Source organism: Gekko japonicus, unplaced genomic scaffold (genome assembly GCF_001447785.1).
Source record: "Gekko japonicus isolate JY-2015 unplaced genomic scaffold, Gekko_japonicus_V1.1 scaffold1838, whole genome shotgun sequence".
NCBI classification, from domain to species: domain Eukaryota; kingdom Metazoa; phylum Chordata; class Lepidosauria; order Squamata; family Gekkonidae; genus Gekko; species Gekko japonicus.
Window position 1 is genome coordinate 236762 of NW_015176507.1, and position 12102 is coordinate 248863.

The following is a 12102-nucleotide window of genomic DNA, read 5'->3' on the forward strand; positions in this document are numbered from 1 at the left end:
AACTCAAGCTTAAAGGCATGACTGCTTGGATTTTCTGCAGTAAGCTGTGAGTGCGTAATAGGCCATAAATAGAGACATCATCCATCTATAGCTTTATAGTGCTTCATCTTCTTGCTATTTCCTGTATAACTTCTTGCCCCATCACTATCAGGACACAGTAATTATGCTCTTGACCTGGGTCAGATGTTTGTCAGCAATAATTACATGCAAATGTAAAGCCTGAATACTTGTGGGAAAGCATGACAATTGGGGGGAGGGGTCACTAAAATGCAAGGCATGGTTTATGAAGTCTCTGGAAATAAGCTACTTTTTGAACAAATCAATGGGTATACCTGATTTATAGATCTCTTTTTATTTAAAACTGGGAGGTGACATTAATCTCACTCAAGTTTCTATTCTTGTTTAGCCTGCATCTGCCCTCATCATGTAATAGGTTTACAGTGCAGTCCTATGCAGTTACTCCAGTCTAAATCCATTGAAATCCATGGGCTTAAACAAAAGTAACTCCGCTGTGGGTGGCTTTTAGCTGGGTAGATGCCACTGAAGATATGAAATAAGGTGGATGAATAAGCACTGAAAATTAATTATTTCTGCTGTGTGGTACAATGGGTGCCAATGAATCTGGAGAAATCAACATCCAAGACGCCTATAACTGGTACAACAAATTTATGAAGGATTGCCCATCGGGGCAATTGAGCTTGTATGAATGCAAAGCCTTTCTGGGTCTGCATGGTATGAATTCAGAGGCAGAATATTATGTTGATCAAGTGTTCAATACTTTTGACTTGAATAAGGTAAGACTTATTTTATTAATTCCTCTTGCACTTGACCTTTGTAACTCATTCTATTATGATTATGCTATTGCTCTACTCAAACTGTTTTAGAGACCCATTCTGCATAGATGGTAATTCCATGTGCTTAATCTGGAAACACTTACAAGAAGGTCTGCTTGTTGTAACAGTAGTTTGTGACTGGTCATTTATCTGTTATTTTATAAGTAATATGCAATGAAGGCTCTATTAAGTGGACTAGTACCCATGCACATTACACTTTGTAAAAAGAAAGAAAAAGGAAGAAACCTGTCTGAAAATTACTTAAAAGCTTCTTCTTCTTCTTTTTTAGTGAACCACAATCTCATTTTCTAGCATCTGGTTGCATAGCTTTAAAACATTTCAAGACATTTAAGCATCTGAGGGGCCTTGTGGGGGAGGGGAAATCCCATTTCTCCCTCCCTCAAGCTCCAGTTTCTCTACTCTCTCCTGCCCCCACTGGATTTCCTTCTGCCAATGCCACTGCCAGTGTCACCAGTTCTCCTTCTCCACATCATATACTTTGTGTCCTTCTTGCAGCCCCCCTGCCTCCTTTAGCTCAGTGCTGCCAATGTCCACACACCATTTTGAGTAGCTGCAACAACCACAAGTGCTGTCTAAACTCAGTCATTTTAAAGTTACAGGTGTTGCTATTGATTTGAGGAGTACCCCCCAAATAAGGCTGTTTTTCAATTCTTTGTCCAAACTTGGGGTGTTGCCTACTCCAGTTGCATTTTTGTTGGCAGAATGCACAGACAAGTTGCTGTGAAACTTTGCCCTCTTAAGGCATTCTCACATATACAGTAGTAAACAGTGATCCCAAATTATAGACAGTTACAACTTAGTTTGTTTTCAGTAAACAAAAAAAGTATGAATACAAGAAGAAAAAAGCCAAACAAACCACAAACAAACCACAAAGTATGAATACAAGAAGAAAAAAGCCAAACAAACCACAACCCAGAAATCTATGCATTTTGCCATTGCCTTTTTAGGCCAAGCACATTTAGCATATTGGGGTTAAAAAAAATGCTCCAAGTTTAAGAAAACACTGAGCCAGGGAACCATTTTAAGTGGTCTGGTGAGATGCAGCCTTTGATTACAATCTGATGACCCTTCCTGATAACCTGGAAGATATTTACCTCACCACAGAGAGCTATATTTGCAGGATACAAAAATACCCCAAGGGGAAAAAATGTTAGGCCTAATTTTAAATGTTATTCTTACAAAATCAAGGAAATTAATGCTTTGTATAATATCTTAAGTTCCAAGCATGGATTGTTTCAAAAATTTTTTAAAGTATAATTGTGTAAAGGAATCATACTGGTGTGGGTTATTCAATACACATAAGGGGAAGAATGAATTTACACAAAAGAAACATTCTGCCTCATGCAAATGATATAATCTATCTGATTTCAGTGTTTCCCAACTGGTGATGTCTGTGTAGAGTTGCCTCTTAGCTTGTTGGAAGAGGGTGTTCGCTATGACAAGTGTCACAGTATTAAAAGTAGTATTTCTCTAGTATTCTGGGATGTCCGTCAGAATTGAAAAATCCTGAATGAAGTCTGTATCTGGCCCCATTGTGAAGATTTGCCCATCCACACAGAGATCAACTTTTGGCAAATATAGGAATTATGCTGTCACCATTTCATACCGGGGGGTGGGGGGACTGAATATGGTTTTTCTAAATAAAGGGGGAATAACAGCAAATTCAAAGGACACCATGACTTGTTCAGAGTTGCACTGAATATTTAGAATATCCAGACCTAATGGCAATCGTGGTTCATTAAAATGAATAGAACTGCTATAGAACCAAGCAGTACTCTTGGCCAGATTAATACCATTTTCTATAATATACTTACGTTCCATGTCATTAATCCGTATGTACTATTGCTGTAAGGATACGGCGTCCTACAGATATTTGGGGGTTGGATACAAAGGTATTCCTGCTAGTACAAGGGGCAGTCCATTATTCCTATTCATACTGCAGGCTCCCTTTCATGGTACACCCTAGTTTGTTCCCATAGGTTCCCCACCCTCAGGAAGTTTTTCAGGTGACTGGGGCAGGCCTGAAGGAGACATGAAGAGGTAGAAAAGATGCATTCCAAGAACAGAACTCCACTCATGGTTCTTGAGATTCAATCTATTGTTTTCTCCCATCAATCGGACTACAGTTTGTTAAAATCAGAGGCCACATCTCTTACCTTTAAAAAATGTCCTGTTATAAGGTACCCAAGCAACTACTCCCTTGACCTGGATGGCCCAGGCTAGCCTGATCTCATCAGATCTTGGAAGCTAAGCAGAGTCATCCCTGGTTAGTATTTGGGTGGCAGACCACCAAGGAAGTATAGGGTTGCTACACAGAGGCAGGCAAGTGCTAACCACCTCTGTTAGTCTCTAGCCTTGAAAACCCTATGAGGTTACCATAAATTGGTTGCGACTTGACGATACTTTACATCACTAAGCAAACACTAGTAAGAGACAATATGGACTCAAATCACTTCAAGAACCATAGCAATGCATTATAGCAGTTTAGTTTTGCTACCATATACAAATATTCTGCATAGAGCTAAAATATGTAATAGTGTCAGCATCTATTTCTGGCTCTTGAATGGTCTAAAACAGAAAGCTTCTAGAAGAGATGAAAAAAATTCTATCTAATGTAAGCGTTTTCTTTTATATGAAGCCCTGTGGTGCTCACAGCCTCTTAACCTCTCCTGAATTAACTATGGCATTCAAGCTCATGGTATACTCTCACCTTTTATACTGATTTGGGAGACTTCAAGAGCGATTCATTACTGCAGCTGCATCGCTTGTCAACATGTACTGGCACTTCAATGCCATTTTGAAGCAGTATTTTAGTTCAATCATGAGCTGGAAAAGGCCTGATTATTTGTCTCTTGAAATAAAATCAGAACAGAAATGCAAGAAAAATGATAGCACCAAATCAAGTATGTAAGCAAAGAAATCACAGACTAAAGCAACCAAGGGGTCATTTCAGTTACCACTTGACAGACACATGTACTCCAATTCATTTTAATGTACTCCAATTCATTTTAATGGGACTGTATTAGCCTAAGTGGTTATTTCCTAGATTTTAGAAACTAGGATTTTCATATTTGTTCTAAGCAGGGGATTTTTCTAAGTGGTGGAGTCATATTGCTGCAGAATTGAACAGAGAAAGGCAGGGGCTATACGCAGAAGCTCTAAAAGGTGGAATAAGTTAGTTAAACTGAAGATCTCAGATGAAGATTCTTTCTAGTTCCAGGCTTTTGTATGCTTACGCAATAGATGGTGGCACCAAGCACCACCATGATCCTACCTTTATTAATTTATTCCCTAATCACAGTTAAATCACAGCCTGAATGTGATCATGGTTTGATAAGCATGGTAACGCACTCGGACGGCCTTGGTTTCATGACGTGAGAAACTATAAATTTAGAAACATACTTCATTCTATAAGCCTCAAACAACACATTAAATGGGGACACGGCCAATCAGATTTTGATTTCATATGTTGTTATTTTTTTACTTTTTTTATGCTAGGGCCTTAAAAGCTGGAAGTAGCCCAATCCTCTTGGATTCTGAGAGTACCTAGGTGGGAAAGCCATGGCAGGATTCCCTGATATTTTCCCTAAACATGACAAAGCAGCACTGGGGTGTTAATCCTTCCCTCCCTTCTTCACATGGCACTTCCCTTATAGAACTCTATCGTCCTGTAGCTGCTATTAACTATGTTAGAAAAGAAATGTTGTCGTATGTGTTATAGGTAGGACCAGTGTCAGCATACCCCCCCCCCCAGTAAAGCAGCTGCTGGGGCTCAGGTTTCTGGTGGGGCCCACTGCCACTGCCCCCAGCCTGCACCCTCGATGCCTACCTGCTCCTTCAACCTGTGCTTGTGGTCACACATGCTGCCTGGTGCTGTCAGAATAAAGTCATGTGTGCAGTGCATGCAACTGGGAATTTAGGCAATGGGAGGGGTTGAAAGTCAGAGAGATGGAGGGGAAGGATCCATGTGGGCAGGTGGGCCAGAAGGGGGGCACAGGCAGGGGACATTGCAGTGAGTAAGATAGAAGGGCCCAGACACTCTCTGCCCAAGGCCCTCCAAAACTTGGAATCATCCCTCATTATGGGAAACACTGGGAAATACAATCATGGATCTCCAATATAATGTGTAACTTGATCCGAAGAAAGAAGAACAGGATTTAGGAGTATGATATTGATACAGTACATTTCTAAGCAAAGTTGCAATTAAAGTACAACTCTGCTTAGGACTGTACTGTTACGATATCAAGACCTTTCCCCAATTATTTTCCTAGAACTTGAGAACATTCTTATAAAACTATCGGTATCAATTTTTTGTCTTCCAATTTTGAAATGTAGATCAGTCACAAGTAAAACTGAAATATACTTACAAGTGACAAGAATGAATCATACAAATCATACAAAAAGAGATTGGTAACAAACATAAATGATTTAATTTTAACTTATTGTAAAAAATTATGCTCATTCATGTGTCTGATGTTAGAAGATTAAGTACATTTTAAGAGGAGGAAATGTTGGAAGGATGTTAAAGTATTCTACAAGCACATGGAATGAACTGAATGCTTAATTTAAAAAGGATGCAACAGAACAAAGTACAGCCATTAAAAAGTGGAGAAGAGATAAAGTTGTGAAGGAATAATCATTTTGTACTTGGGAATATGATTACAGGATTATCTAGAGATGGTAGCATTAATGGCTTTGTTAGGACCAAATGAATGCCCTAAAGTAGTGAACTAGCTTTTTAGGTTTCATAGTAGGATGTTTATCAAAAGGAGAGCAGGAGAGAGAAAAATGTAACAGGCATAGTGGAGAGTCACCTGCTTTGGGAGAGACTTAAGGTGATGTTTCCAGGAGCTATGAATAAGCTTAGTTCATATCCAGTTTATTTATAACCCATGCATACCAAACAGATTTTACCCAGTTTCTCCAGCAGAACCCTAAAAGAATATTCTGAGGTTTGGGAAACATTCCTGGACCAAAGGCACCACGGTGTGGAGGGGGAGGGGGCTGCAATAAGCAAGGGGAATTAAATTGTTCCTTAACTTTTCTGCCAGAACAGGTGGTCAGACATAGCCCTCCACAGGTGGAAGAGGGAGTGGTGATTTCACTTACTTGCTTTTCCTTACTGCGGCCCTTAGGACCATATTCCATTTCATCCATAAGGAGACTCTGGTCACAACATTATCTTTTTTGGGGGGTGTCACAGGGAACTGCTGTAGGAAGGAACAAGCAGCAGGGAAACACATCTTTATGAGAAGGCACTGACAGTTAATGAGACCCAGTGCACATTGTTCCTCCATTAAACAAAGTCCCATAAATGGGTTCTAGGGTTCCTCTCTTGGGTATATAAAGTAGCTGTGGTCCAAAAGAGAGAGAAAATGCAGGAAGTATGCTGTATTCATTTATTTATTTATTTTATTCCATTTATACCCCACCCTCCCCGCACGCGGGCTCAGGGCGGCTTACAAACACAAGGTGGAATACAATACCACGGTTAAAAACAATTAAGGCACACAGTGCTATAAAATACAGTTTAAAACAATTTAAACACAGTGGGCGGCTCCCACGGATCCATCGCGACTAACATACTCGCTCCCTATTGCACATCTCATTGTGGTCAAAAAGGAGGATGCTGTAGGCTATGATGTTCGGGTGGCCAGTCAGCCCAACCCAGCGGTGCTGCTCTACAATCACCCGTTGGTGGTGGTGGCGGCGGCAGCTCCTATTCGAAAGCCTGGCGGAAGAGCTCCGTCTTGCAGGCCCTGCGGAACTGTAACATGTATGTTCATGTATGGTTTTTTTGGTATGTATTTTTATGTATGGTATTTTGGGGGTTCGGGTACATTGCACCCCCAAAATATCAGTATTTCCTGATATTCCCGAATTCCAATACTGATATGGTATTCAGATTTGCTAAATATTCAGAAAAACCAAATGTTTCTGGCTGGACCTGTAATATATCCAGTCAGACTGCGTGGCCAGCTAGGGCTCCACGCGGTCAACCACAAACATCGAGCTTCGCTCTTAGAGACAATAGACTATGCGGATCCTAGCCCGCACCAATCAGGGAGCTAGGTCCCCGGTCGTGAGCCTATGGAACTCTCGGCCCCTGTAAATAACCTATTGGGAAGTGGGGGGGTGTTATGGGTAGCGGTTTCACGGAGAATATAAGCCGGCCTGCGAGCCGGCAAAAGCTGTCTTGTTCCTGATTGAATAAGTATGCTGTCTTGTTCCTGATCGAATAAGTACGCTTGCTGAAATCACTCTCCGTCTGCGTACTTTTCAGGACCGTTACAGTCAATGGTCCACATTGACTGTAACGGTCAATGGGTGGTGGTTTCATGGGGAATAGAAGCCGGCCTGCGAGCCGGCAAAAGCTGTCTTGTTCCTGATCGAATAAAGTACGCTTGCTGAAATCACTCTCCGTCTGCGTACTTTTCACTGGCGACAAAGGTGGGATACACATCCCTCTGAACAGAGACCACATTTCGGGACATCGCTGGAGTCACCTCGCCGAAATCGCCTCCGCCGCCAGCATCGGGCGTTTTATCGAAGGCACCGCTTTTCGCACTGCTCCCCAACTCCAAGCATCGCATCGCTGACTACGAGGCAGCATCGCGCCGCTCCTTCCCTATGCTCGCTAATTCCCGCCATTCCCGCCGTCCTTCCACGTGGAGCAGTAAGATGGCGACCACCCAGGAAAGCATCACTGCCTTCGATATCTCCCGCCCCACACAATGGGAGACCTGGCTCGAGATCCTGGAGAACTACTTCGACTGCCACGACATTGTGGACCAGGGAAAGAAAAAAGCCCATCTCCTTCGGGCGTGCGGTATGGACACCGTCTTGCTACTCAACGACCTCATAGCCCCGAAGCAGACCAAGGATGAGCCCTACCCCGTGCTGGTGAAAGCACTGACCGACCACCTTTCGCCAAAGTCCACAAAGTTTGCCGAGCGCATGGACTTTTTTGCGCGGGTCCAAGGGCCGGATGAGCCGGCCTCCGAGTTCTTGGCCGGGCTCAGGCGAGCGGAAACCACAGGGGTTCGCTTTACAGGACTGTAATAAGAACCCGGTGGAGATCCTTGGCTGGGGCAAGTTCCGGGTGCAGTTTCAGGACCCCTTAGAACTGCTGGTGGTGGAGAAACCACACTCCAGCTTGCTGGGACTCTCATGGTTCAGGCCACTGGGACTGTCGTTGCATGGGATCAACCAAATCCGGTCCCGGGACTTTGGTGCCATGTGCGCAGAATTCCCTCAAGTATTCGATGGCACCCTGGGATGGTTTTTGGGACCCCCCATTTCCTTGTAACTGGACCTGGCTGTCCGCCCTATCCACATTAAGGCCAGGCTACCGCCGATTGCAATGAAGCCTAAGATTGAGGCTGAGCTAGATCGCCTGGTGGAACAAGGGGTCCTGGAACCAGTCGCGTCAGCCCAGTGGGAAACCCCCATAGTCACCCCAGTTAAGCCGAACGGGGACGTACGCATTTGTGCGGATTACAAATGCATGCTTAACAAAGCCCTGCAGGCTCACGCTTACCCGGTGCCAGTGGTGAGCCACGTGTTGGCTGCTTTAGTGGGGGCCCGGGTGTTTGGCAAATTGGACTTGGCCCAGGCGTATCAACAATTGCCAGTTGATGCCATCACAGCTGAGGCTCAGACCATCACGACGCACAGGGGGGCTTTCAAGGTGCACCATCTCCAGTTCGGAGTCTCGGTCGCACCGGGTATTTTTCAATCTTTTATGGATTCACTCCTGAAAGGCTCGCTGCACCTCAGCCATTTTTAGACGACGTGCTGATCACAGCCCCGGACCACTCGTCTTTCGCCGACCAGCCGCAGGCTGTGTTACATCGCTTCGACACGGTGGGACTCAAGGTCAAGCGGGAGAAGTGTCTGCTGGGGGTCCCTCATGTTGAGTTTCTTGGTTTTGCGGTCGACGCCTCCGGAATCCACCCCACCGTGGACAAGGTGAAAGCCATCACCCACGCACCACCCCCAAAATCGAAAGCGGAGCTGCAGGCTTTTCTGGGACTATTGAACTTTTATCATTCCTTCTTGCCCCTCAAAGCTGCAGTTGCAGAGCCGCTCCCCCGCCTCCTGGACAAAGTGGCACCTTGGGTCTGGGGTCCGCAACAAGCCGTGGCATTGCAAGCGGTTAAGGACCTGCTGGTGTCAAATTCGGTCCTGGCGCATATCAACAAGGCCCTCCCCGTGGTGCTGGCTTGCGCTGCTTTGCCTTACGGGGCCGGTCCGGTCCTGGGACATAGGCTGCCGGACGACCGCGAGGTCCCGGTTGCCTTTTATTCACGGACTCTGTCGGCGGCTGAGCGCAACTACGTGCAAATTGATAACGAGGCCTTGGCTATTGTGGCGGGGGTGAAATTTTTTTACCACTATCTGTATGGACGCCCATTCACGGTCCTCATGGACCATAAGCTGCTGTTGGGACTCCTTGCCCCTGACCGCCAAACCCCTCAGATGATCTCCCCCCGGGTGCTGCGCTGGTCTATATTCATGGCAGGGTATGCCTACACCCTCGTGCACCGCCCTGGGAAGGCGATGGGGCACGTGGACACCCTGAGCCGCCTACCACTGCCAGTCTGCGACCCAGATCCAGCCCCTGCCCACCAGGTCACGCTGCTGGAGTCCCTCCCGGTGCAGCCGGTCCACATCTCGGAGGTGGCTTGCTGCACCTCAAAGGACAAGCTTCTCTGTCGGGTCTTGGGCTGGGTGGTGAGGGGGTGGCCCGAGGCCAAGGGAGACCCAGACCTGGCTCCCTTCGTGTCCCGGAAAAATGAACTGTCTGTCCACAAGGGCTGTGTACTGTGGGGAAGCCGGGTGGTTATCCCTAAGCCCTTACGGGAACAGGTTCTCACAGGCCTGCACGAGGCGCATCCAGGGGTGTTGTGCATGAAAGCCTTGGCCTGGAGTTATGTCTGGTGGCGGGGCTGGACAAAGACATTGAGGAATTAATAAAGAGCTGCCAGCCCTGCCAGGCCTCTCGGCCAGAGCCCCCTCGAGCCCCGGAAAGGGCCTGGGAATCCACTCACCGCCCCTGGTCTAGGTTACACTTGGATTTTGCGGGACCTTTCCAGGGGCAGCTTTTCTTTATACTGGTAGACTCTTACAGTAAGTGGCTGGAGGTAGTCCCAGTAACCTCCACGTCATCGAAGGCAGCCATCCGGGCAATGTGGCGGATCTTCAGCACCCAGGGGATCCCCGACACGCTGGTCACAGAAAACCTTTTACCTCAAGTGAGTTCCAGTACTTCACGAGATATTACGGTATCCACCACGTCCAGTTGGCCCCGTTTCATCCCGCGACCAACAGCCAGGTGGAACGCATGGTCCACACAACAAAGGACACCCTCCACCTCCTGGACTCCTCAGATTGGGACTACAAACTGGCGGCTTTCCTGTTTGGCCAGTGAACTATGCCCCACACCACTACGGGGCGCAGTCTGGCTGAGCTACTTCTCGGCCACCGCCTGACGATCCGGCTGGACCGCCTGCACCCCGATCGAGCCCCGGCAGAGGCACCAGCCACGGAGGACCATGAGGCAACCATGGGATTCTTCCCGGAGGAGCCTGTGTATGCCAGAAACTACGCCAGGGGGCCAGCATAGATTCCGGCTTGAGTGGTGCGTGTTAAAGGTCCCAGATCATATGAGGTATCGTGTGAAGACGGGCAGATACTACACTGGCACATCGACCAGTTACGGCGACGGACGATACCACCGGAACCCGAGGACATGGATCCCGCTGATGCCACCGATGCCTCAGCCCTTCCACAACCACCCACCGCAGATCTCGGGTCTCTTCCCTTGATCGCACACGAGGGCCTTCTCCCAGCGACACCGGGAACGCCAGCATAGGAATCCCCAGCACCGCCCCCTGTGGACTCGCCCCAAAGGACGGCGGTGGGGGAGCCAGCAGCAATTCCCGCACTTCTCCACTCTACCCGCACCAGGAAAATACCAGGCCATTTGAAAGATTTTGTCTGTGGGTAGATTGCAGACCAAAGGGGGAGGGGTGTAATATATCCAGTCAGACCGCGTGGCCGGCTAGGGCTCTACGTGGTCAAGCACAAACGTTGAGCTTCGCTCTTAGAGACAATAGACTATGCGGATCCTAGCCCACACCAATCAGGGGGCTAGGTCCCGGCCGTGAGCCTATGGAACTCTCGGCCCCTGTAAATAACCTATTGGGAAGTGGGGGGGTGTTATGGGTAGCGGTTTCACGGAGAATATAAGCCGGCCTGCGAGCCGGCAAAAGCTGTCTTGTTCCTGATTGAATAAGTATGCTGTCTTGTTCCTGATCGAATAAGTACGCTTGCTGAAATCACTCTCCGTCTGCGTACTTTTCAGGACCGTTACAGTCAATGGTCCACATCTCTCCCTTTATATAAAGCCGTAGTGGGGTCCAACGTTCCAATGCACACCTACAGTGTTTGGGCGCACGAACTGTCAATCAGAAAAGGCTGGCTGGGTTGGCTGGCTGCTTTGTGTAGTCCCGCCCACGTCAGCCCCGGCCAGCGTCTTCGGCTCAGTCTACTCTGGGCCTCTGACGGGAGAGGACCATCTGCAGACTGAGCGTAGGGATGGGGCTTCTACGACTGGGCCGCTGAAGCGGCCCAGCTGGAGAAGCCCTGAAGAGTCGCTGGTAGACACAAGGGGACCCAGGTAAGGGGATGGAATTGGACGGGAAACCCCAGGACAGAGTGGCGGCTGAGCTGCCTGTGCCTGTGTCTTCGGGTGGAGGTGTTCCTGGTGCATGTGGAGGGGGAGGCAAGTCAGTGGCCACCACCGGCCTGAGTTCTCTCCTACCCACTGCAGCCTAGGCCACTCTTCTCTGATTGGGCCAGTGTTTCCAGGTCATTTGCATATGGAAGCTGATTGGACATCACTCCATTCCACACCTCAAACTCCCCCCCCCGCAAGACAGTTGGAACTGTCAGTTGCATATGGGACCTGGTGTACTCTGAGGTAAAATATGTCCTCACTCACAACACATCACTTCCCCTTCAAAAGAAACAAACCCAATAACACAATCATGCCACACCACAAAAAAGACAGATCACACCACAAGCAGAATACCACAAGGCAAAAAATGATACGAAAAGGTGCCAGCAGTCACCCCATTACTGCCACAGAGAGCGCTTCAGAGGATGGTGTGCAGGTCCCAGGTTCATGTTTTAAAAGCTGCCTGGGGGATTATGGACCATACACACACTTTCAACCTTAACA

The 12102-nt window shown here is 47.4% G+C and overlaps 1 protein-coding gene across 1 annotated transcript in view; it reads left to right on the plus strand.

Annotated features, from left to right (window-relative positions):
• Positions 1-605: 605 nt before the first annotated feature.
• Positions 606-12102, plus strand: part of GUCA1C (guanylate cyclase activator 1C) — a 20673-nt gene continuing 9176 nt past the window's right edge. Inside the window, exon 1 of the mRNA XM_015427339.1 lies at positions 606-794. Coding sequence (XP_015282825.1) covers positions 606-794 — 189 coding nt within the window. The remainder of the gene's footprint in view (positions 795-12102) is intronic.